At 44.7% G+C, this 24,795-nt stretch overlaps 1 protein-coding gene across 1 annotated transcript in view; it reads right to left on the reverse strand.

Moving 5' to 3' along the window:
• The window catches only part of SMARCAD1 (SWI/SNF-related, matrix-associated actin-dependent regulator of chromatin, subfamily a, containing DEAD/H box 1), a 3,333,959-nt gene that overhangs the window by 1,457,532 nt on the left and 1,851,632 nt on the right, over positions 1–24,795 (reverse strand). The window contains exon 13 of the mRNA XM_044061375.1: positions 12,083–12,158. Within this exon, the coding sequence (XP_043917310.1) occupies positions 12,083–12,158 (76 nt within the window). The remainder of the gene's footprint in view (positions 1–12,082; positions 12,159–24,795) is intronic.

Consider the following 24,795-nt stretch of genomic DNA (forward strand, 5'->3'; position numbering starts at 1 on the left):
GGTAGCCACTCCTCGTAAGAAAACTGTGGTAGTGGCTGTAGCCCTTGTAGAGTGAGGCCTGATGTTCTCTGGAGTTTTCTTTCCATGGTAGGAGTAACAAAATCTAATGCAATTTCCTATCCACTTGGAGATTGTCTGTTTTGAAACTGCTTTTCCTTCCCTTCCTGTTGCATATGCTACCAGAAGCTGGTCAGTTTTTCTATTGCCCTTGGTCCTGTCCAGGTAGTAGCGTAACTGTCTATGTACATCCAAGGTATGCAACAGTCTTTCTCCCCTGTTCTGTGGGTTGGGGAAGAATGTAGGTAGGTGGATAGCCTGATTTAAAGATACTCTGGATACCACCTTAGGCATAAATGTAGGATTTGTTCTCATGGACACTATCCTGATGGAAGATCAGGAAGGGTTGCACTGCCATTAATGCCTGTAGTTCAGATACCCTTCTTGCTGAAGTGAATGCCAGCAGGAAAGCAGTCTTCCATGATAAGTATTGTAATTCTGCTGTTGCTGCTGGTTCGAAAGGAGGAAGTGTCAATTTTTCTAGCACAAAGTTCAAGTCCCATGCTGGCAATGGTGGTTTCCTAGGAGGTTTTACATTTTTAATTCCTCTCAGAAACTGCCTGAGCAGAGGATGCGAGAAGACAGGAGGATCCAAGCTGTATTCTGCTGAAATAGCTGATGCATGTATCTTGATGGAAGAATAGGACAGGCCTGTGTGGAAGAGCTCTGTCAAGTATTCCAGGATGCTGGCTATGTTTACCAGTGACACATCTTCTCCCTTTGCAGTACTCCAAATGAGATATATTTTCCATTTTGCTGCATAATTTTTCCTTGTTGAGGGTCTGCGAGCCTCAAGGATAATGTCTTTAACCCTTTGTGATAAATTTGGGTTAATTGATCTTATGTAAGGTTCCAGGCAGTCAGCTGCAGAGTTTTCAGGCTTGGATGCAGGATGCTGTAGTTGTTCTGTGTTAACAGCAATGGAACCAGGGGTAGTGTCCATATTTGTTCCCGAGACATGCTCCTTAGTAATGGGTACCAATGTTGCCTTGGTCAGTCTGGAGCTATCAGAATGATCCTTGGACGGTCCTCTTTGATTTTCAATAGCACCTTGTGCATCAAAGGAAGTGGTGGGAATGCATATGCTGTCAGGTTTTTCCAACTGAAAGATAGGGAGTCCACCTTCCAAGCAAGTGGGTGGTACGTCCTTGTGCAGAATTTCTTTAGCTGGTGATTGCGTGGGGATGCAAATAAGTCTATTTCTGGGAGTCCCCATTTTCTTGTAATGGCTTTGAAGATGTCCGGATGCAGCATCCATTCGTGGGCATCCGTGGTAGTCCTGCTTAATATGTCTGCTAGAATGTTTTCTTTTCCCGGTACAAAAATTGCTTGTAACTGAATGTTGTAGCTCAGAGCCACATTCCATAGGTCCAGTGCCATCCGGCATAGAGGGTATGAATGTGTGCCTCCCTGTTTGTTGATGTACCACATAACTGTGGTGTTGTCTGTCCTTATAATCAACTGACCTTCTCGAAGAAATGGTCTGAATGTCTGGATTGCCAATTTTACTGCCAGCATTTCCTTTAGATTTATGTGTAGGTGCAGCTGGTCTTGAGTCCATAAGCCTTGTATGCACTTGTCCAGCATGTGGGCCCCCCAACCGAGGTCTGAGGCGTCCGTCGTGATGGTTTGGCTTGGTTGAATGCTGTAGAAGGGCAATCCTGTGTTTGATTGGCAGGCCTGAGCCCACCATAGGAACTCTTGCTTTAGGCATGGGATTATTGGAATTTTGGTTTCTAGGCTGTGCTTGTGTTGAGACCATAAATTCTTTAGGTACCACTGTAGCTTTCTCATATGCAGTCTGGCATGAGGGACCAGTATTATGCAGGATGCCATGAAGCCCAGGGCTTGCAGTACTTTTCTTGCTGTTAGATGGTTCTGCTTTGTTAATGCCAAGAAGTAGAGAGGTAGTTGCTCTTGTTTTTCTGCAGTTAGGAATGCCATTTGCTTTGATGTGTCCAGTTCTGCACCCAAAAAGGTTATTCTTTGGGATGGTATCAGCCTTGACTTTTTTATATTGACTGTATATCCCAGGGCTTGTAGCAGGTAAATGACTCTTTGTAAGTCTTCTGTTAGCTTGTTTTTGTTGTCCGCTTGTATCAGGCAGTCGTCCAGGTAGGGGTAAATTTGGATTCCCTGAAGCCTGCAATAAGCAATTACTGATGCCAGGCATTTTGTGAACACACTGGGCGCAGTAGATAAGCCAAAGGGCAATGCTGAGAATTGATAATTTTCTGATCCTGCAAGAAATCTGAGGTATCTTCTGCAATTTGGTCGTATGGGGACGTGCAGGTATGCCTATTTGAGATCTAGAGTCACCAGCCAAGACTCCTTGCCCAGCATGGGAAGAAGCTGCTGTAGAGTCAGCATTTTGAATTTTGGAACAATGAGGAATGTGTTTAAAGCGGACAGGTCGAGAATAGGCCTCCATTTGTTCTCTTTTCTTGGTACCAGGAAGAGTCTGGAGTAAAATCCCTTTCCTTGCTCCATAGATGGTACCTTTTCCACAGCTCTCATCCTTAATAATTGAGATATTTGTTTTAGAGCTTCTGTCTTTTGATTTGGCGGTAGGTTTGGCATTCCTCTCTTCCCTGGTAGAGTATGGAAGTGGAACCTGTAGCCTTGGTCTATTGTCTGTAAAATCCACTTGTCTGTTGTGATGTAATGCCAGTTTATTGAGAATAAGGCTAGTCTTCCTCCTAAGGGTGCTTCTAGTTGTTCCCTGGTAGGCGGTGCCAGAGCCAAGTCACTGTGATTGTCCTGTTGCAGTGGTGGTGGCTGTGTCTGTGCCTCGCTGGTTGTTACCCTGCCATTGGCGTCCCCTGTAGGCACCCCTGGATTGGTTTCTGCCTCTTGATCGCCTATTCCTGCCTCTCTGTGCTTTAGAGGAGTCTGGAAAGGACCAATTTTTGGAGGGCCAATTCCTGCTAAACCTTGGAGGTTGGACCTGTAAGAAATCTTTCACCGTTTGTACAGATTTTGCCTTCTCCTCCATTTTCTTCAGTACCTGTTGTGCAGGAGAACCAAATAAATTGGCCTTGTCCATGGGAGCATCTAACAGTTTTGATTTGACATGGTCAGGTAAGGCCTGCTCTTTCAACCATGCATGCCTTCTGATAACTGTGCCAGTCATGGCTGATCTAAAGGAAGCCTCCAGTGCATCATAGCCGCATTTTAAAGAATGGTTACTAACTTGCTGAATGTTATGTACCATTTCCTGAACATACTTCTTATCAAAAGGTTCATCAGAGGACAGTTTTTAGTTAACTGGTCAAGCATAAATTCTTGATATTGGATCATATGAAATTGACAGTTCAAGGCCCTAGCTGACAGAGTAGCAGAAGTGTAAACTTTTTTACCCCATCTCTCTAAGGACCTGGATTCCCTTTCAGAGGGGAGGGGATTTTTAGCAGAGGTAGTTGCTACAGCCTTAGGTCCCTGGGAGATAGTCTCGGGATCTGCAAAAGGAGCCTTGTACAAATGGTGATGTGTGTCCGGGACCCTGTAGTACCTATCGGGCTTAGCAGGGGCCGGAGGTAATGAATCAGGAGCAGTACAAGCATCATTAAATGCATCATCTACAACAGAAAGAACTGGAGGTATAGCTAAAGGCCTATGTTGTGGCAAATGCAAAAAGGTTCTAAGCCTTTTCCTGGAGTCTGAAAAATCTTGGCCCTGCCACTGAAATTGTTCCCTCATAGTATGCAAGGTTTCCCCAAAGAAAATTCCTCAGGTGGAGAGGCAGAAGGGATGGACTCTTCAGCATCAGAGTCTTCGTAAGGGGAAAAAGGAGCCTCTGGAGGGTCTGTATTATCTGAATCATCAGAGGAATCATCTGTGGACACTGGTTCAGGGGGCTCTGCTCTAGGCCTCTTCTCTGGAGGTGGATGAGAGGCCCTGTCTGGATGAGGTTGGGATCCCCGGATTAAAGAAATAAGATCCTCTGCCAAGGAAAGCATTTGGGAACTGGAGCTGGGCCTGTGAGAGGGGGTCTTAACAGGCACAGTTTTTGAAGCTTTAGCTGCTTTAGCCCTGGCAAAGGCCTTAATGGACATGGCTGCAGGAGGCCTAGCAGCTTCACGTGCAGGAGTTGAGACATCCAAGGGAATAGTGTCAGATAATTCCTGAGAAACCGCAACCGCAGGTTGGATTTCAGAAGCCGATTCCACCAGGTTTGAAGAGGCCTCGGTAGAAGGCATGCTTTCGGCTGAAGGAAGAACCGCTTGCTCGGTTTCAGCCGAAACCAAGACACTCGCGGTTGACTTAACCGCGGTTTTGGCCGAAACCGCGGACCGCGAGTGTCAGTCCTTTTCCTTGCGTTTTTTGGATATTTGTGAAGTCGGAGGATCCGACGGCATAATATAAGCAAAATCAGAGCCAAAAAACTGCTCAGCAAATTCCGACCGACGTCTAAGCGTCCGTCGGTTAAAAGAAGCACAGGCTAGACAAGCTGCGACGTCGTGGTCTGGGCCTAAACAAGGTAAGCAGTAAGAGTGGAAATCTTTATGAGGTATTTGTTTCCCACAAGTTAAACAATTATTCACTTTTACTGACATCGGCTGAGGCAAGAAAGAGTCCCCAACGGGGTACTTAGCTTTTTAGAAGTCTTCGAAGTAGTATTCGGTAGTAGAAATCTCTGGTTCTGACAAACCGACACTTGCGAACAGCTTCTGCTTCGGGTGCCACGCGGCAAGAAAGACTGAGGAAAATGGCGTCGGCCGATGCCTTTATACCCGAAAAACTGCAGCTATGACGTCGGGTGAAGTGCGACACCAGCCGAGGCCAGACCCAGACTTTGGAATCCGGCCGACCGAAGGGCTGCCTGACGACAGGACAACCCATTTGTAAGGACTGCAGATGCATCCTTGAAGGACATCTGGAAGTGATGGGCTCGCAGCCAGAAAACTTCCTGAACCACATTTCCATTCAAATATGGTAGTATGCGCCATGAAGGTCTATACAGCACATCCAATTTTCTTTTTCTAGAAATGGAAATATTAACTGCAGTGTCACCATCCAGAACTTGGTCTTTTTTACTGACTTGTTTAGACTGCTGAGGTCCAAAATTGGTTTTCAGTCCCCTGCCCTCTTCATAATACAAAAAAAATCTTGAGTAAGTTCCGGATCCTCTCTGGTCTGCGGGGACTTCTTGGATGACTCTTTCTTAGCAACTTTTGGATTTCTAATATTGCTTGTTCCTTTCGACTGGGTAGAATACCTAGAAATGGTTTGATTATGGGGATAGGAAAGGAGAAGGGAATGATATACCCTCTGGATATTACGTCCTGCACCCATTTGTTGTTGGTTATTTTTAGCCAGGTTTCTTGGTGCAGACACAATCCACCCCTGACTGCCTCCAGAGGCAAACAATAAGGCAATCCTTCAGGAGCGCAGAAAGGGTCTGCCAAAAAAGATTCTCTGAAGCCCTGGTTTTGCAGACCTCCTCTGCTGCGGGGGGTGGGGGTGGGGGGTGGGGTCTTCTGTTTTTGTTCCTCCCTCTGCCTCTAGTGGAACTTTAACCTTTTGTGTTCAAGACCTTTGAGATTTTCTGGACCACATTTTCCCACTACCTTTTAGACCCTTGGGAAAGGGTTTAGTAGGAGTCGAAAAACACACTCCAATGGCAGACAAGGTATTGCCCCCTCTTGTTCACACCTGGTGAGAGTTTCTTCACTTTCAGCCAAAAAAGGAGCTGTCAAAATGTACGTTAATGAAGGAAGACTTGAGGGCTCCGCAAAATCGCAAAGGCGCATCCAGGCCTGCCTATTAAGAGAGATACCCGAGCCTGCTGCCCTACTCGTTCCATCTGCTGTATAAGAAACGAGTCTCATGGATGAGTTAACAACTGAATTTAAGGTGGCAAGCTGAAAATTGATTTTATCTGCTGTCGCATCAGCTACAGCCCCTTGGAGGGAGCCTGATAATTCTTTAATCAGTTCCCTCTGCAGTCTAGGCAAAGGTCACTGAGGAGAAGATGTGTTTCTCACACCTAACCATAGTCCTAAAGTCCATATTAGGAGGATGGATAGAGGAACTTGTTTCAGAGAGTTCCTTTTCCTGGCCGCCACTACGACCATGGCATCAACCCCAACACTCTTTCTTTAAAAAACTAATGTTGTCTTTTGGGGCAGTAATATACTTATTTGGCCTCCTAGGAGTAGGGGTCTATGGGGACTCCCAAGCCTTTTGTGAAATTCATTCCACAAGCTCGTCGAAAGGAGAAGTCACCCAAGAAGTTGATGGAGTTGATGGACGAGACACAAAGGCCTTCAGGAAGACCAACTCCTCAGCTGAAGGGGTGGAGGACTACCAATCACCTCTCTGTTTTAAGATTTCTAGGATGTCTCCAAAGGAGACATCTTCAGGAGGTGATCGTGGGGACCCCTTCTGCTTCATCAAGGTCGGAGTCAGATGTGACACTCCTCTGGGGGAGTCAAGATGCTTCCTCTTGCACGTCCTTTTCCGAAGGACATCTTCAGTGGGATACTCTGGAGAGGTTTTGGAAGAGGGTACATCCTGAGGCCTACCATCTATGTGGACCTGTGCAGAGGTAACATGAAAAGACAGACACCCTGACTGAAGAGGGAGGAAGACCCAAAGTAGATCGCATCTCAGACTGCAAAGCGGTCAAAGCCCTCCTCATTTCCTCGAAGTCAGTCCCTCCCTGTTTCAAAGAACTCCCAAGATCTGACAAACAAGTTGTTGGAGCCAAAGGAATCTCCGGAGCAGAACAGAGCAGCTCTGAAGCAGAGGTAGGAGCCAAACTCACCTGTGCTGAAGCCACCAGTGGCATAGTTGGATCCGATGAGACCCGAAAAGTCTCCGGAGACCCAACAGAGGAGAGTCGGCTCCTAGAGGTCTCCTGGTCCGAAGGCAGAGAGACACTTGGGGCAGATATCGGATTCAAGGAAGGAATGGAACCTGGACCTGACACCGATACAACCTGGACATTGGAATCTTCTAACTCCGAAGCAGGGGTACGGATTGGAGGAGGAACTGCAACAGAAGAGAGGGGTTTGAGTTTGACCAGATTCCTTTTGGCTTGAATCCAACAGTAGTCTGCCAAAAGCAAGTGTATTCAAAGAGTCTCTCTACGACCCTATCTATCTCTTCATCAGATAAACTCCTTCCAGACCTAGTGGACAAGGTAGGTGACCTAGATCTAGCAAGTAGTGGAGAAGGGAGCTGAGAAGAAATCTTTTCAACAGAGGGAGATCAGCTACTATGTCTATGCTCTGTTGTAGCAGTCGGCACCAATGAAATTCCCCACTCAGAGGGAGTTTTGGAACCAAGGGGAGATGTCTGCTCCGATGCAGCCTTTGGATCCGGTAACTTTGGAGTCTGCTGCTTCGGCTTTGACAAGGATCTCAGCTCCTATTAAGGTCTTTTTGTAGGTTTGTCAGAAGATTTGGGAGATACAGCCTCACAGAAAGACAACTTCAAAAGCCCTTTCAAAATGAGTTTATTTTTATGTTCCATTAACGCCTGCTGGTTAAAACTGTGGCAAATGGAACAAGACTCTTGCAGATGAAGAGACCCCAAACAATACACACAATGTGTGAATCGCTAAGGGACATCCTACAGCATTTTTCACATTTTTGAAGCCCAAGGGTTTACCTTTCTGTTTCTGTGACATGACTAAAGAAGAGAGAGGGAAAAAGAAAAACAGTCATTCCCAATCTTGCAGACTAAGTCCTCTACGGACTTCAGTCTCTCTCTCTCTCTCTCTCACACACACACACACACACTAAATCAGAAATATAAAGATATACTACTACTACGTAATTTTTTTTAAATAAGAAAGTAAAAAGCAGAAGAAAGGAACATCCTCTAACTAAAAAAGGACATTTCTTAGACGTCCTCTAACTAAAGCAAACATCAAATAAGGAAAAGAGCTAGTTAAAGAAGTAAATAGGAAAAACTAATTTAGCTATTTAAGGAAAAATAAGGATAACTTTATACTAAATAATCTGGACAAAAAACTAAGTACTTAGCCCAGAGCTATGTTGTTCAACGTCTTCACTCTGCTGCAAATGAGATCCGAGGTAATTACGGGGTTGAATTATGGGTAAAGAATGAGGTCCATGAGCTTTGTTGAGGACCTTCAGCTGGAGAAATGGCCAAGACAGACTGGATGCAACAGATTCGACCCACAAGTGAGAATAAAGTAGAGACTGACAACATCATATACAAGCCCAGGGAAGAGAGAAGGTCCTGGGTGAATTTAAGGTCCTTGAGGAGTTTTGCCTGATTTGTGGAATGTATGAGACAGTCTAGGTATGGATAGATTTAGAGTCCCCTGGTCCTGTAGAAGGCTACTACTGATAACAGACACTGACACTTTGTGAACACTCTTAGTGTGGTAGATATGCCAAAGGGCAGTTCAAAAAATTGATGGTGACTGGATCCTACCCTGAAGCGAAGAAATCTTCTGTGGGATTCCTGAATATGAATGTGCAGGTAAGCATCTTTTAGGTCTAGAGAGACCATGAAGGCCTTGGGGGGGGGGGGGGATCATGGGCAGTAGCTTTTGTAGTGTTAACATTTTAACTTTGACACCAGCAAGAACTGACAGACTGGACAGATCCAAAATGGGCCTCTAAGAACCTTCCTTTCCTGGGACCAGAAGAGCCTGTAGTAGAATCCTTTTTTGTGCTGTGCTGCAGGGACTGGTTCTACTGCTTCTTGTGAGCACAGAGTTTGCATTTGAAACAGGGCCTCTGTGTTTTGATTTTAGGGAACATCTGAATAATCTGAGTATTGTGACTGCTCTTTGAAAGTGAGTTTGTAGCCATTTGAAGTAATGTCCAGAACCCACCTGACTGAGGTAATGAGGGTCCAGATATTTATGAAGAGAGACCGCATTCCACCTAGCTTTGGGATGGTGGGTGGTGGTGGTGGTGGGGGGGGGGTTGAGTCATTGTTGCTCTCTGGATGTGGCTTGGGGTCTAGACCTCCCTTGCCTGGGGGCTTCTGAGGTCCACTATCTGCCTCTTTGCAGCTGTTTCCTCTATGTGGTCTATCCTTTTGGAGTTTCCTCTGCCTACTCCTAGGCTGAGAGGGGAAGGACCAGTGTCTGTCAGAAAAATTTCTACTAAACTTGAGAGGTTCTACCTTGAAGAAATCTTTTACTGTCTGCATTGACTTTGCCTTATCCTGCATCTTCTTAAGTGCTTCTTCTACCTTGGGCCCAAACATAACATCTTTGTCTAGGAGGGCATCCAACAGGTCAGACTTAACATGGTCCAGAAGAGTTTGTTCTCGGAGCCAAGCATGCCTTCTAATAAACAGATCCAATTGTAGCAGCTCTGCATGATGCTTCCATGGCATCATAACCACAATGGAAGGAATGTTTGGCTACCTGAGCAGTGGACTGACAGATCAAACAATTCCTTGGAAAGGTTTTTTATCTTTAATGGTAGAAACCTTTTGTTTAAGCTGTTCAATGATAGTTTGTTGATACTTAATCATATGAAATTGGCAGTTTAGAGCCCAAAAGAGTGGCACATGTGTATACTTTTTTTGCCAAACTTGCCAAGGTACCGGGTCGGGTCTCTCTCTCTCTCTCTCTGTGGGAAGCGGATTTCTGCATGAGCTGTCGCTGGCTCCTTTAAGTCATGGACCAATCACTTTTGGGTGAGCAACAAGGTATTTGTACAGATATTTATGGGAATCCTGAACCCTATAAAACTTGTATGGTTTATATGGGGAAGGTGGGAGGGAGTCAGGTTTAAAGGAGGATTCCTGGAAGACATCCTTCACTACATCCAGAATAGAGGGAATAGCCAGTGGCTTATACTCAGGGAAGTCAAGAAACTCCCTCTCTTCTTTGTCTATGGGTAGGGCTTGAGCCTCCCACTGAAAATGTTGTCTCATGGCATGCAGGGTGTCTCCAATGGTGAAATCCTCAGGGGAGAAGCAGAAGGGAGGATTTCCTCAGAATCAGAGTCCTCATAAGAAGTACAGGAGGGGCTTTCCTCAGACCCAGAGTCACCAAGGTCAGTATCTTCCTCAGAAAGAAGGGAATCCTGGAAAATTTATGGAGGAGGATCTCTTTTCCTTTTCCCAGGGGAATTAGCCCTGGAGCTTGCCTTGATCTGACAATGAAGATCAAGTCCTTGGCTCGTTTAATTAAATCCAGCTGGGACCCCTGTGAAGTAGGCCAGAAGGCCTCACTGAAGGCCTTGATGCAGAAGCTTTCCTTGCATTGCCTAAGGGCATCCGAAAACCTGACACCTGTCTCTCAAGAGTGCTGAATTAGCACCTGTCTCTCAAGAGTGCTGAATTAGCACCAGAGCTAGAGTGGGCTGAGGCTTAGTAGCAGAATCTCGGGGTGTGTACACTCCTTGGAAGCCAGGACCTATAGAGTGGTCCTAGACCCAACTGATGAGCCAATGTCGAGGGTTTGTGTAGAAGTGGAAGGTACCAATGGCACTTCAGACTCCAAAAGGGTCTCAACAGAGGTCTGACTCACTGGTATAGAAAAAGAAGAAGGGAGATGTGTATGCATCTCACCTTGCTCAATAATCACAAGCCTGGATGGAGAAGCAGGCAGTAAATGTCTGTTGTCCGAAGACCAAGCTTTTGTTTATTTTCTTTCTTGTGCTTAAGAAGTTCATATTCGGAATGACTGACTGACGTCATAGACGACAAAAGAACAGATTGTTGGATAAGGAACTTTGCTAGAAATTCAGCCCTACACCCAACAGTCCTTGTATTAAAACGTGCACAGAAACGACAACTGGGGATGTCGTGGTCAGGGCCTAGGCAAGTAACACAAAGGGAATGAAGTTTCTATATGACATCTGTTTTTCACAATGGAGAAAGTTATTGACTTTATCTAACATTAACAAAGGAAAGAAAAAAGTTTCCCAGTGCGGTACTTGTCTGATGACACTTCTCTCTCTGGTGCAGACCAACCGATGCACTTGAATACAGCTTTGGGCTCCGTGGCAAGAAAAGACTGATAATCGTGATGCAGGCTGGCTACTGTTATATCTGAAAGTACTAACATCGGTCAAGGCATCCACCAGCCAGAGATCTGGTAAGAAAATTTTCTGGTAGTCCGGGGGTTTGCTTTCACAGCATGAAATCCCAATAGTCAGGACTGCAATAGTGAAACACAAAGAACATGTAGCAGCAGCATACATGACATTGTAAACTACTGCCACAAAATGCTGACATTTAATTTGTAAATCATTTTAACATCAAATTGTTAAATAGGAATATGGCACTAATATAATGAAATTAATTAAAATCCATCAAAACTATGTACTTCACAAAAAATTCTGCCGAATGACTGACAAAAGAGAAGCTTCGGAAAGATGACTGCTTAATGGTTGCAGGGCATCTTGTTGAACATGCAGTTTGTCGACCGTTATTTTGGGTGTCACAAGTTTTCAAAAACATTCCTTACTGAGTGCAAGAGGTACAACAGCACCTTTGCTTCTTTCCGTGTTTTTGCACTTGCAGTCAGGGTTGTGCAACCATGGAGTTAGTATAGACACATTTTTTTTTGGGGGGGGGGGGGCACAGCCCCTACTCATCAATGGGTGGAGCCTCCCACCTTATAACAAGTGTATTTCTTTGATTTTTTTGTGCTTCGAACAAAAAAGGAAGTTGTCTGCTTTTCTTTAATGATCAAGTACTTTTAATAAGGTTTTCTTTTCTATGACTTGTGTAACTGATGTGCCAGCATCAGTGGAATGAAAATCAATAAATTGGCACATTGACAACTGATAACATACTCTACTTAATATACACAGATGATACATACTGCTGGTTTAGTTCATGGAGCATGCTTGCATACACAGTCTATAAAAGACACACATTACATTGCTTTAATGATGTGTCTGAACATGTCAAACTAAAATACAATGAATAACATGGATTCAGCTTTTATTATTATTTAGTTATATACTCTAAGAGTATTCCAGAAATAAACTCAAACATATCGAAATCCTGACAACAAAAATAACTGCAAAGTTGTACAAAATTATCCTCACTGGTCCTTTTATCTACTTACGTAGTGACAATGACATTGAAATCTATAGCCTTGCTGAGAATATCAGCCCTGAGATACTTCCGATCCTCCAGGGATCCTGCACAACATAATAAAAGCACAAAAGTTGAAGTCTAACCTCAAAATGTAAATAACAAATGTTTACATAAATAAATAAATAAATAAATAAATGAATTTTTACTAAAGCAGCAGTTAACAGCATAATGACAATGTAGTGTTTATCTGCATCAGTCTTTATGCCAGTACCAAGAATGCATTGTTTATACTCCTGTTTATTATGCAATGCCTTTTTTACTTCTTAATCCTCACTTAACAGACAGTATTTCTCCAACATTTTTGAACTAGTCCATGGTTCTGGTTATCATCATCAAAGTACGTACACAGCAGATAACAGTACTCATTTTGTCAGATGATCTTTAAGAGGATCCTCTATATGAGTGAAAAGCTTCTTAAACTTATCAATGCAATTCTTCAGTCTCTAATTCTAATGCTGGAGGCCATGGTGTCAGTGCACTAGGCCGCATGGTCAAAAGTTCAACTTCCAAGGAAAGTAAGCTAAGATAGAAATTAGACAGAGATATAAACTCAGCATAGAAAGCACTCAACACCTAAAGCAGGCAAACATGCCACCTGACTATAACAGAAAGGTAATAAGTACAAAATTCAAAGGCCCTGGTTAAAAATATAATATAAGTACTCACCCAGGTGCAACTAACAAGGTCTTATATTAGAACATCGAAGTTTCAAAACTTCAAATGTGAGGGTTAAGGTGGGTTAGGCGAGTTAGGGCGCGGGTCAGGTAAGTGTGTGATTGTGTGGACTTGAGGGTTAGGGCGGGGTAGGTGGGTTAGGGCGCGGGTGAGTGTGTGATAGTGACAGACGTTAGGGTTTGGGTTAAGATAAGTGGATAGTTAGTGGTGTGTGTATAATTTAGCGTAGGGTTAGGTGTAAGATTTTAGGTGTACGTGTGTGGATTGATGTTTGTTTGGTGTGCTTGTGTTGTGTGTATGTGTTTTGGAACAGCAATTTTTTTCCCTAGGAAAAAATTTGCTGTTCTGTATGTTCGATGTTTTCAGCTTTTGATGAATAGGGGTCGATATTAGAACATTCGAAGTTTTGAAACTTCGATGCTCTAAAAGACCCAGCTAACAGCCGATACAAAAGGCAGCAAAACTTGGAAAATGTACAAGCAAAGCTTAAAAGGATAAAGTTGCAATTTTCCATGGGCCAAAGAAAGGGTGACAGAGTGGCGATCCAAGCAATAATGTTGGATGATGACGCACACAAACAACTGCCACAGCACAATTACCAGTTGTGGACACGTTCCTGACAAAGGCAATCAAACCAGTAAAACCCCTGATGGAGTAGCTTATGATTACACAAGCAAGCAAGTAACTGGTTGTTTGATGACTGAAGAATGCAGTTATTAATATATTAGCACTGGGAAAGTGACATGGTACAAAGGGACACTGCGCACATTGTGGTGCTGAAAATACTCGGCACCCAACATGACAACTGGTACATCTATGAAGCAGATGGCAAGTGCCCCCACTTTGCCTCTGCAGGCCATGTTGCCCATAGAAGGGAAATGGGTGTGAGGGGATAGTATCGGCCAACCATTTACACAAATGACATCATTCTGGAGACTGCATTACTACCAATTCGGGCCAGAGCAACAAGCATGCAGAGATGTCCAGTTTCACAGTCAAAAACAACCATGCTCATCAAGTCACATCATAAGGATGCCTCACCTACCCACCTGATCCTGGTTATACAGTTTGGCACAATCAATATCCTACCTGAACACTTGCAAACCATATCAAGTCCTGACACTTCAGGCCCTCGCATTACATTTAACCAACATTGCTAAATGGTAGCTCCACCTCACTTCTGCAGGATGTGATCCCGGATTCCTTACAACCTGCAATCCATCTGTGTGGCTATCACATCCACCTCCCATGACCCTTTACAATATGAAAGCATTAATGCCATCTGCCACTATGCCCTACCCCACCAATGCAAATGATGACAGCTACCCTAAAAGTGCTGAGACCTGTGTAGGTTAAGTGATGTAAGATGCCCGGTGTGGGCAGTCAGTACACTGAACTGAACACTGAATACAATAATGAATGCATTCGATTTTACTGCGTTGTCTGTGTCATGTTCATAATTGTGGACTAGAAGTTGTTTCTTTGCCAGTGCTGCATTGTACTGATACTGGCTCTGCCTTACATGGCCATGCTAATGCAGCCTGTTCCTCCAATGGTTCTGTGCCAGCAATTATTGGTACAGAAGAAACCTTCCGATAAAGCTGAATAAGAAAGGGCTGTAGTAGGGGATGCCCTTGTTTTGTTTTTAATTGGGACTGTGAACATGACCGTGAAGACTGTAATTTTGAAAATTGAGTTACATGTTTGTTATGTTTTATCTTCTTTTTTGCTGGAAATCTATGCATTCTCCATGTTATGAAACAGATGACTAAAATATTTAATCAGTGAACTTGAATACTGGTAGCTTTATCTTCTAAAGATAGTTTAGCAAATAACTGATAATGTAATGCTAAACACGGAGAAAGTACAGTTGTGTACACTTACCATAAATGTAGATGTTCGTGCATATTCACTGTTACATCATCACCTGTGGGTTATCCCCTGCTGTGGTAGCCCTCGGCCAGCCAGAATACCAGAGTAAATGTTTTTCTGCATCGGCTGCTGTCACTTGCTGCCTGACGCCAGGTCGTCAGTGCTATAAAGGGAGGCAGTCAAAGGCATTACACATCAGTTTTTCTTGCCCTAACCAGTCAGAGGCCCAAGTAAATCTGGTAAGGTAGTCTTGGTGGCTAAAAGCCACAGTTAGAAACTTATGTCTCCCTAAAGAAAGAAGATATAAGGGGGAAGGAGGGTGGGAAACCAGGACTGCAACAGTGAATACACTCAAACATCTACATTTATGGTAAGTGTACATAACTGTACTATGTTCATGTTTCACTGTTGCAGTCATCACCTGTGGTAGGATTCCCAAGCTGAGGAGAGGGGTGGTAAGATTAGTAAGAGACCTAGGAATGGGTCAGCATGCCCTGCAGAACTGCAGAGGCAAACCCTGCCCTAGCCTTAGAAAATAGAGGTAGGTGGTAATGCTTGGTAAAGGTATGGACAGAAGTCCAGGTGTCAGCTTCCAGGATGTCCCTGGTGGGAAACCCTCTGAGGAATCCTGTGGAAGTGGAAGCTGCCCTAGTGGAATGGGTTTGAATAGACTTACGAGGGTTTCCCATGCAAATTGTAGCAGAAATGGATATAGTGTGATATCCATTTGAAAATTGTTTGTTTGGAAATGGGCTTCCCCTCTGCCCATGGGGCAAAGCTGACAAGTAGTTGGTCTGTTTTCCTGAAGGGTTTAGTACGGTCCAAATAGTATCTGAGCTGTCCCTGCATGTCTAGTGAGTGCAAAATTCTTTCCCCCTTGTTTTGAGGGTTAGGAGAGAAGGTGGGCAGATGTATGGCCTGGTTGAGTTACATTAGATACCACCATGGGGATAAAGGAGGGATTAGTCCTCAGAAAGACCCTGTCTGCATGGATGATGATGAAGGGCTCAATGGACATCAGTGCATTTAGTTCTGAAACCCTTCTGACTGAGGTGATAGCTAGGAGAAAAGCAGTCTTCCAGGAGAGGTATCTTAGTTCTGCTGAAGCAGCAGGTTCAAAGGGTGGTAAAGTTAGTTTTTCCAAAACATAATTCAGGTCCCAGACTGGAGTGGGAGGTCTTCTGGGAGGTCTGATATTAGAGGCCCCTCTGAAGAATTGTTTAATCAAGGGATGGGAGAAACAGGGGCTGTTCTGTATCAAAATGAGCTGAACTGGCTGAGGCATGCATTTTAATAGAGGAGAAGAAGAGGCCACTATTAAGTAGATCTGCTAGGTAGTCCATGATAAGAGGGATGGAAGGTAGTGAGGTATTGCCCCCTCTGGACTGGCTGCAGGAGCAGAATCTTTTCCATTTACCTGCGTAAGATTTTCTGGTGCTGGGCCTTCTGGCCTCTGTGATAATGTCTTAGGACCGGTTTGCTTAACATGGGCCCCTTTGTTTGCCTTTAGAAAGTCTGCAAGTCTGGGTGCAACATCCCCCCCAACCCCCCCCCCCCACACACACACAGCTGAGTTAAGAGGTCTGAGATCAGGGGAAGCTGCTTGGGGAGGCTGTAAGACCAGGTTGCGCAGTAAGGGGTACCAATGTTGTCTGGGCTAATCTGGAGCAATGAAGATGGCCCTTGGCCCTTGGCCTCTCCTCCCTTATTTTGATCATCACCTTGGGAATAAGAGGCAGAGGAGGGAATGTGTACACAAAGCGGGTGTTCCAGGGGAAGGTCGAGGCATCCACCTTCCATGTTAGGTGGCGATACTCCATGGTACAGAATTTACTTATTTTTTTGCTGATGGTTGAGATGCGAAGCAAAGAGATCCACCTCTGGAGACCCCACACTTGAGTGACTTATAAAAATATTTTTATGTGGAGCTGCCATTCGTGGGGGTCCAGTAAGTATCTCCTCATGTGGTCTGCCAGGGTGTTGTTGATCCCTGGTAGGTATTGGGCTATCAGGTGTAGTCCCATGGAAGCGGCTGTCTGACAGAGGTTCATGGCTAGCCTGCGCAGAGAGTAAGATTGGGTCCCTCCCTGTTTGTTGATGTACCACATTACTGTGGTGTTGTCTGTTTTGATAAGGAGAACCAATGGTTTGAGATGGGGTTTGAAGGATGTCAAAGCCTTTTGTACTGCCATCATTTCCTTCTGGTTGATGTGTAAGGGGAGGTGCTGGGTATCCCAAAGACCTTGAGTGCACCTGCCTTCTAGGTGAGTGCCCCAAGCTATGACTGAGGCATTGGTAGTAATGGTCTGTCCAGTTGGGAGGAGGGTGAAGGAAAGACCCTTGTTCTGGGCACAGGCCCCTGCCCACCAGAGAAACTCGGCCCTTATACAGGGGATCAGAAGTAGAGATGTCTCTAGAGATTGAGAGTGCTGACACCAAAGGTTCTTTAGGTACCACTGAAGTTTTCTCATGTGAAGTCTGGCCAGAGGAATTAGAAGGATGCAAGATTCCATGTACCCCAAGGCTTGCAGGAACTTCCTCGCAGTGAGGTGGCTTCTGGAAGCCAGCTAAGTAAAATAGAGAGGCAGGAAGCTCTGCTTTTCTGGGGACAGGAAGGCCATCTGGGATGCTGTGCCCAGCAGTGCTCCCAAGAAAATTATCTTCCTGGAGGGTGTTTGCCTTGATTTCTTCTCGTTGATGGTGTACTCTAAGGAGGTTAGGAGGGTCTTGACAAAGAGAAGGTCTTTGAGGAGCTTTTCTTTGCAATCTTCCTGAATGAGGCAGTCCAGATTAGGGCAAATTTGTATATTTTTCTGTCTGCAAAATGCTATGACTGGGGCAAAGCATTTGGTGAATACCCTAGGAGCAGTAGATAAGCCAAAGGGTAGCATAGAGAAAGTACAGTTTTGTACCTAACATAAATGAAGATGTCCGATAGGTATGCATCTGCAGTCATCACATATGGGTTGTCCTGCCTCAGGCAGCCCTTCGGTTGGCCGGATTCCAAAGTCTGGGTCCGGCGTCGGCTGATGTTGCACTTTCCCCGATGTCAGAGCGCCTGGGGTATAAAAGCATCAGCCAACGCCATCTTCCTCAGTTTTTCTTGCTCCAGATGCCAGGTGCCCTCTAAGGAAGGCTAAATTTGGAGAGATGCATTTAAAAATCCAAACATGCACAATAATATAAAAACAAATACACCATAATAGATCCCCCCAGCTAGCTATAAGAGGGGTAAGTACCCAAGAAATACCACAGAGGGGAAGGAGGGAGGGTAAACCTGACTGCAGAAGCATACCTATCGGACATCTACATTTATGGTAGGTACAAAACTGTACTATGTCCTTCAAGGATGCATCTGCAGTCATCACATATGGGTAGAATACCATAGCCAATCTGGGGGTGGAGGAACTATGTAAAGGATGGTGTAGCTAAAATGCCCTGCAGGACTGCAGTAGCAAAGTCTGCTCTGGATCTGGAATATAAAGGTAAATTGTAATGCTTGGCAAATGTATGCACGGAGCTCCATGTAGCAGCTTCTAAAATGTCCTTGGTAGCCACCCCTCTTAAGAAGGCTGTGGAGGTGGCTGTGGCTCTCGTGGAATGAGGTCTAATGTTAGCTGGCACAGTTTTTCCATGAAAGGAGTAACAAACACGAATGCAATTCCCTATCCATTTTGAAATGGTCTGTTTGGAAATTGCTTTTCCTTGTGTACCAGCAACATATGCTACCAACAGCTGGTCAGTTTTTCTGTAACCTTTAGTTCTGTCCAAGTAGTAGCGCAACTGTCTGTGTATGTCCAGGGTGTGCAGAAGTTTCTCCCCTTTGTTTTGGGGATTTGGAAAGAAGGTAGGCAAGTGAATTGCTTGATTTAATGAAACCCTGGATACTACCTTTGGCATAAATGTAGGGTTGGTTCTCAATGAAACTCTGTCCTGATGAAAAATAAGGAATGGCTGTACTGCCATAAGGGCCTGTAACTCAGATACTCTTCTTGCTGAGGTTATGGCCAGAAGGAAAGCAGTCTTCCAAGACAGGAACTGTAGTTCTGCAGATGCTGCTGGTTCAAAGGGAGGCAGTGTTAGTTTTTCCAACACGAAGTTAAGGTCCCAAGTAGGTAGAGGTGGTTTCCTTGGAGGATTGATGTTTTTGATTCCTCTTAGAAACTGTCTTAGGAGAGGATGAGAGAAGACAGGTGGATCAGCATTGTACTCTGCTGAAATTGCTGAAGCATGAATTTTAATTGAAGAGTAAGACAGACCACTGCGGAACATTTCTGCCAAGTATTCCAGGATATGGGCCATGTTCATCACTGTCGCATCTAGACCCTTTGTGGTGTTCCAAATGTGAAATCTTTTCCATTTTGCTGAATATGCCTTTCTTGTGGAAGGTCATGAGCTTCCATAATAATATCTTTGACTCTCTGGGATAGCTTGTCCTGAGGAGGAGTCAAGGTATTTTCCAGGCTGTTAGTTGCAAGGTTTTCAGGTTGGAATGCAGAGTTTTGTAATTGTGCTGTGTCAGTAGAAGTGGCCATAGAGGAAGAGGCCATGGTTTCGTGCATGACAGGCTCTTTAACAGTGGGTACCAGTGCTGTCTTGGCCAGTCCGGAGCTATCAGAATCACTTTTGGCTGCTCTGTCCTGATCTTCAGTAAAACCTTGGTCATTAATGGGAGAGGTGGAAATGCATACACTGTTAGAGTTCTCCAGCTGAAAGAGAGAGCGTCCACTTTCCATGCTTGTGGGTGGTATATCCTTGAACAGAATTTCTTCAGTTGATGATTGTGGGGGGAGGCAAAAAGATCTAAGTCCGGCCTCCCCCATGATTGTGTTATCTGCAGAAAGATGTTTGGGTGCAACATCCATTTGTGTGCATCCATGATATTTCTGCTTAAGCTGTCTGCCAGTATATTGTCTTTCCCTGGCACAAACTGGGACTGTAGCTGTATATTGAGTTTCAAGGAAAGTTCCCATAGATTCACTGCCAGCCTGCAAAGAGGATAGGAATGGGTGCCTCCTTGCTTGTTTATGTACCACATAACCGTGGTGTTGTCTGCCCTTAATAGCAGATGGCCATGATGCAGAAAGGGTTTGAAGGCTTCGACTGCATGTATCACTGCCAGCATTTCCTTTTGGTTTATGTGCATGCGTAGCTCTTTTTGTGACCATAGACCTTGAATGCATCTGCCCTCCATGTGCGCTCCCCATCCGTGGTCTGAAGCGTCTGTTGTAATGGTTTGGCTGGCTATTGGTTTGCTGAAAGGCAGACCCCTGTTTGACTGGCTTGCTTGAGCCCACCACAGAAATTCATTTTGAAGGCATGGAATGAGTGGTATCAAAGTTTCCAGGCTGTGACTGTGCTGAGTCCATAAACACCTTAGGTACCATTGTTGTTTCCTCATATGTAGTCTTGCTTGCGGAATCAGAAGGATGCAAGAAGCCATGTAACCCAGGGCCTGCAGGATTTTCCTTGCAGTCAGCTGGGTTTGTCTTGTCAGATTTTTGAAGTAATCTTGTAGTTGATTTTGTTTTTCTTCTGTGAGGAAGGCCATTTGGGTGGTTGTATCTAGATCTGCACCCAGAAAGGTTATTCTTTGGGATGGAACAAGTCTTGATTTGTGAAAGTTGACTGTATATCCCAAGGCCTGAAGTAGGTGGATGGCATAATTTAAGTGTTTTACCAAAGTTTGTTGGCTGTCCGCTTGTATAAGGCAGTCGTCCAGATATGGGTATATTTGAATCCCCTGAAGTCTGCAGTGTGCAATTACTGATGCCTGGCATTTCGTGAATACTCTGGGTGCAGTAGATAAGCCAAAGGGCAATGCTGGGAATTGATAATGCTCTGACCCTGCAAGAAATCTGAGGTGTCTTCTGCAACTTTGTCTGATAGGGACATGCAGGTATGCCTCCTTGAGGTCTAGAGTAACCAGCCAAGACCCCTTGCCCAGCATGGGAAGGAGCTGCTGTAGAGTCAGCATTTTGAATTTTGGCACAATGAGATAAGTATTCAGTGCGGACAAGTCGAGAATAGGCCTCCATTGTTTTTCTTTTCTTGGAACAAGGAATAGTTTGGAATAAAATCCTTGGCCTTGTTCTGAGAGAGGAACCTTTTCTATAGCTTTCATTTGCATTAAGCTGGAAATTTGTTTCAAAGCCTCTGCCCTTTGATTTGGTGGCAGGTCTGGCATGCCCTTTCTTTTTGGTAATGTGTGGAAATGAAACATGTATCCTTTGTCTATTATTTGTAGTGTCCATTTGTCCATTGTAATACTGTGCCAATTTTCTGAGAATAAAGAAAGCTTTCCGCCCAAAGGTGCTTCTAATTGAGCCCTGGTTGGCGGTGTCAAAGTAAAGTCATTGAGCCTGTCCTTGTGCAGCAGTTGAAGGTCCTGCATTACCTCTCTGGTTGGGAGGCTGCCATTGACGTCCTCTGTAGGAGCCTCTAGCTTGCCCTCTACCTCTGGCACGCCTGTTCTTGCCTCTCTGAAACCTCTCTGTGTCTGGAAAGGACCAATTCTTGGAAGGCCAATTCCTGCTGAATCTTAGTGGTTGTACTTGGAGAAAATCCTTGACTGTTTGTACGGATTTTGCCTTTTCTTCAAATTTCTTTAGGACCTCCTGAGCCGTGGAGCCAAATAACTTTTGCTTTTCCAGAGGAGCATCCAGCAGCTTTGCTTTAACATGGTCTGGCAGAGATTGTTCCTTCAGCCAAGCATGCCTACGTATGACTGCGCCAGTCACAGCTGACCTACATGAAGCTTCCAATGCATCATAACCACATTGCAAGAAATGGTTGCTAACCTGTTGTGAGTTATGTACCAGATCCTGAAGTGACTTGCGGTCTAGGGGGTCAGGTGAAGACAGTTTTTTATGCAATTCATCTAACAAATACTCTTGGTACTGTAGCATATGAAATTGACAATTTAATGCCCTCATAGAAAGAGTAGCAGAAGTATACACTTTTTTACCCCATCTCTCTAAAGCTCTGGACTCCCTTTCAGAGGGGAGAGAATTTTTAGCAGTGGCAGCTGCAACCCCTTTAGGGCCCTGGGAAATAGTTTCTGGATCAGCAGAGTGGGCCTTGTAAAGGTAAAGATGTGAGTCCGGGACCCTGTAGTACCTATCGGGTTTGGCAGGAGCCGGAGAGAGCAAATCAGGGGTTGTGCTAGAGTCAGAGTACACATCATCAATGACATTCAAAACAGGAGGAATAGCTAAAGGCCTATGCTGAGGCAAATGTAAAAAGATCCTTAATCTTTTCCTGGAATCAGAGAACTCCTGGCCCTGCCATTGGAAATGCTCTCTCATGGAGTGTAGTGTCTCCTCAAAGGAAAACTCTTCAGGAGGGGAGGCCGAGGGAAAAGATTCCTCTGCATCAGAATCCTCGTAGGCCGAAAAAGCCTCCTCCTGGTGGTCCGAGAGAGTAGAGCCATCAGAGGCCTCATCTGAGGAGTGGGGATCAGAGGACTCAACCCGGGGCCTTTTGTCTGGAGGAGGTTGAGAGCCCCTGTCCGGATGAGGTTGAGAGCCCCTAATTAAGGAGATAAGATCCTCTGCTAAGCTTAGAATCTGTGAACCAGTAGAGGGTCCCTGAGGGATTACCTTGGGAGGCAAAGCTTTTGAGAGTTTAGCAGCTTTAGCCCTGGAGAATGCCTTAATGGACATGGATGCAGGAGGCCTGGCTGCACCACATGCTGGTGTAGATTTATCTAAAGGAATGGTGTAGGAAGGTTCCAGGACAACAGTTTCTGTTGGAAATTCAATAACCGACTCAGCCGGGGCCTCCGGGACCGAGGTAGTCGGTTGAGTGGTTTCGGTAATTGGAAGTACCAAGGACTCGGTTTCAGCCAAGACCGAGACACCCGCGGTAGGCCTGGCCGTGGTTTCAGCCGAAATCGCGGCCCGCGTGTCGGTCCTTGCCCTTCCGTTTCTTAACTAAATGAGAAGTCGGAGTCTCCGACGGCATCTTATACGAAAAACTAGCCCCAAAAAATTCCTCTGCAAACTCCGCCCGACGTCTAAGAGTGCGTCGGTTGAAGGAAGCACAGGCTGAACAGGCCGAGACGTCGTGGTCTGGGCCTAGACAGGGTAGGCAGTAAGAGTGGAAATCCTTATGAGGTATTTGTTTCCCACAAGTTAAACAATTATTAACTTTATCTGACATCGGCTGAGGCAAGAAAGAGTCCCCAACGGGGTACTTAGCTTTTTGAAGTCTTCGGTAGCTGAATTACAGGAGCTGGCCGACCGGCACTTGCGAATTGCTTCTGCTTCGGGCACCACGCGGCAAGAAAGACTGGGGAAGATGGCATCGGCTGATGCTTTTATACCCCAGGCGCTCTGACGTCGGGGAAAGTGCGACATCAGCTGACGCCGGACCCAGACTTTGGAATCCGGCCGACCGAAGGGCTGCCTGAGGCAGGACAACCCATATGTGATGACTGCAGATGCATCCTTGAAGGACATCTTGAAAGTGTTGTAAGCCAGCTCTGAAGCGAAGGAATTTCCTGCAGGATTCCCTTATGGGGATATGGAGGTAAGCATCTTTTAGATTCAGGGCAACTATTATTACAACAAAGAACAAGTCCACCAGAACATAAAATAGAGACAAGTCTTCCACTAACAAATTCACTATAGCATAAGCAATATTAACTTGATTTAAGCTACTTTCCTTGAGGTGGCAATTGAAATTGAATGCCATGGTATTTCCTGGCATTAATGATTACATCACCATTGCCCCTATTTTAAAATTAAAGCATATTCTTGGATAAAGGGCTTTTTAACTGATGCATTTATTAAATGTACGTTATATGTTGTTTTTAAATTTAGTACTGCACATGATTCACTATACAGTACTTTTTCATTGTATTAGTGTGTTTAGTTCACTTTAAGTTAATGAGATGTTTATTAACTTATTAATCAATTAATGATGTCATGTCTTGTTTCTATTTAAGTGTGTAAGGTTGTACTTGTTTTTTTTAGTCATTTGTATTCTGAAGAAGTCTGATTAAAGACGAAACCTAGGTAAATTTGTTTGTGGCTGGTTGTGTTCCATGGAGTCAAGTGCTGGTCTCTGTTTTAGATTCAGGGTAACTAAAGTACAGTTTTGTACATACCATAAATGTAGATGTCCGATAGGTATGCATCTGCAGTCCTAACATATGGGTTGTCCTGCCTCAGGCAGCCCTTCGGTCGGCCGGATTCCAAAGTCTGTGTCTGGCCTTGGCTGATGTCGCTCTTCACCCGACGTCATAGCTGCTGTGGTATAAAGGCATCAGCCGACGCCATTTTCCTCAGTGTTTCTTGCCCCAGATGCCAGGTGCCCTCTAGGAAGGCTAAATTTTGGATAAATGCAAATAATTCCAAACAATAGAGATCAAAAAAAAAAAAAAAAAAAAATATATATATATATATATATATATATATATATATATATACATATGTACAAACAAATACACCATAATAAATTCCCCCAGCTAGCTAAAAGAGGGGTAAGTACCCTAGGAATATCACAGAGGGGAAGGAGGGTGGGTAATCCTGACTCCAGATGCATACCTATCGGACATCTACATTTATGGTAGGTACAAAACTGTACTATGTCCTTCAAGGATGCATCTGCAGTCCTAACATATGGGTAGAATACCATAGCCAAACTGGGGGAGGAGGCACTAAGATAAAGATGGTGTAGTCAAGATCCCTTGCAAAACAGCAGTTGCAAAACCTGCTCGGGATCTGGTGTATAGAGGAAGATTATAATGCTTGGCAAATGTATGCACGGAGCTCCAAGTAGCAGCTTCTAAAATGTCTTTGGTAGCCACACCTCGTAGGAAAGCTGTAGTGGTGGCTGTAGCTCTTGTGGAGTGAGGTCTGATATTTTCAGGAGTTGTCTTTCCATGAAAAGAGTAGCAAAATCTAATGCAATTTCCTATCCATTTTGAGATTGTCTGTTTTGAAATTGCTTTCCCTTGTATTCCTGTTGCATATGCTACCAGAAGCTGGTCAGTTTTTCTGTTGGTCCTAGTTCTGTCCAGATACTAGTGTAATTGTCTGTGCACATCCAAGGTATGTAGAAGTCTTTCCCCCCTGTTCTGTGGGTTGGGGAAGAATGTAGGTAAATGAATTGCTTGGTTCAATGATA

This window comes from Protopterus annectens, chromosome 2.part0 (genome assembly GCF_019279795.1).
Source record: "Protopterus annectens isolate FY-2018-M chromosome 2.part0, PAN1.0, whole genome shotgun sequence".
NCBI lineage: Eukaryota > Metazoa > Chordata > Ceratodontiformes > Protopteridae > Protopterus > Protopterus annectens.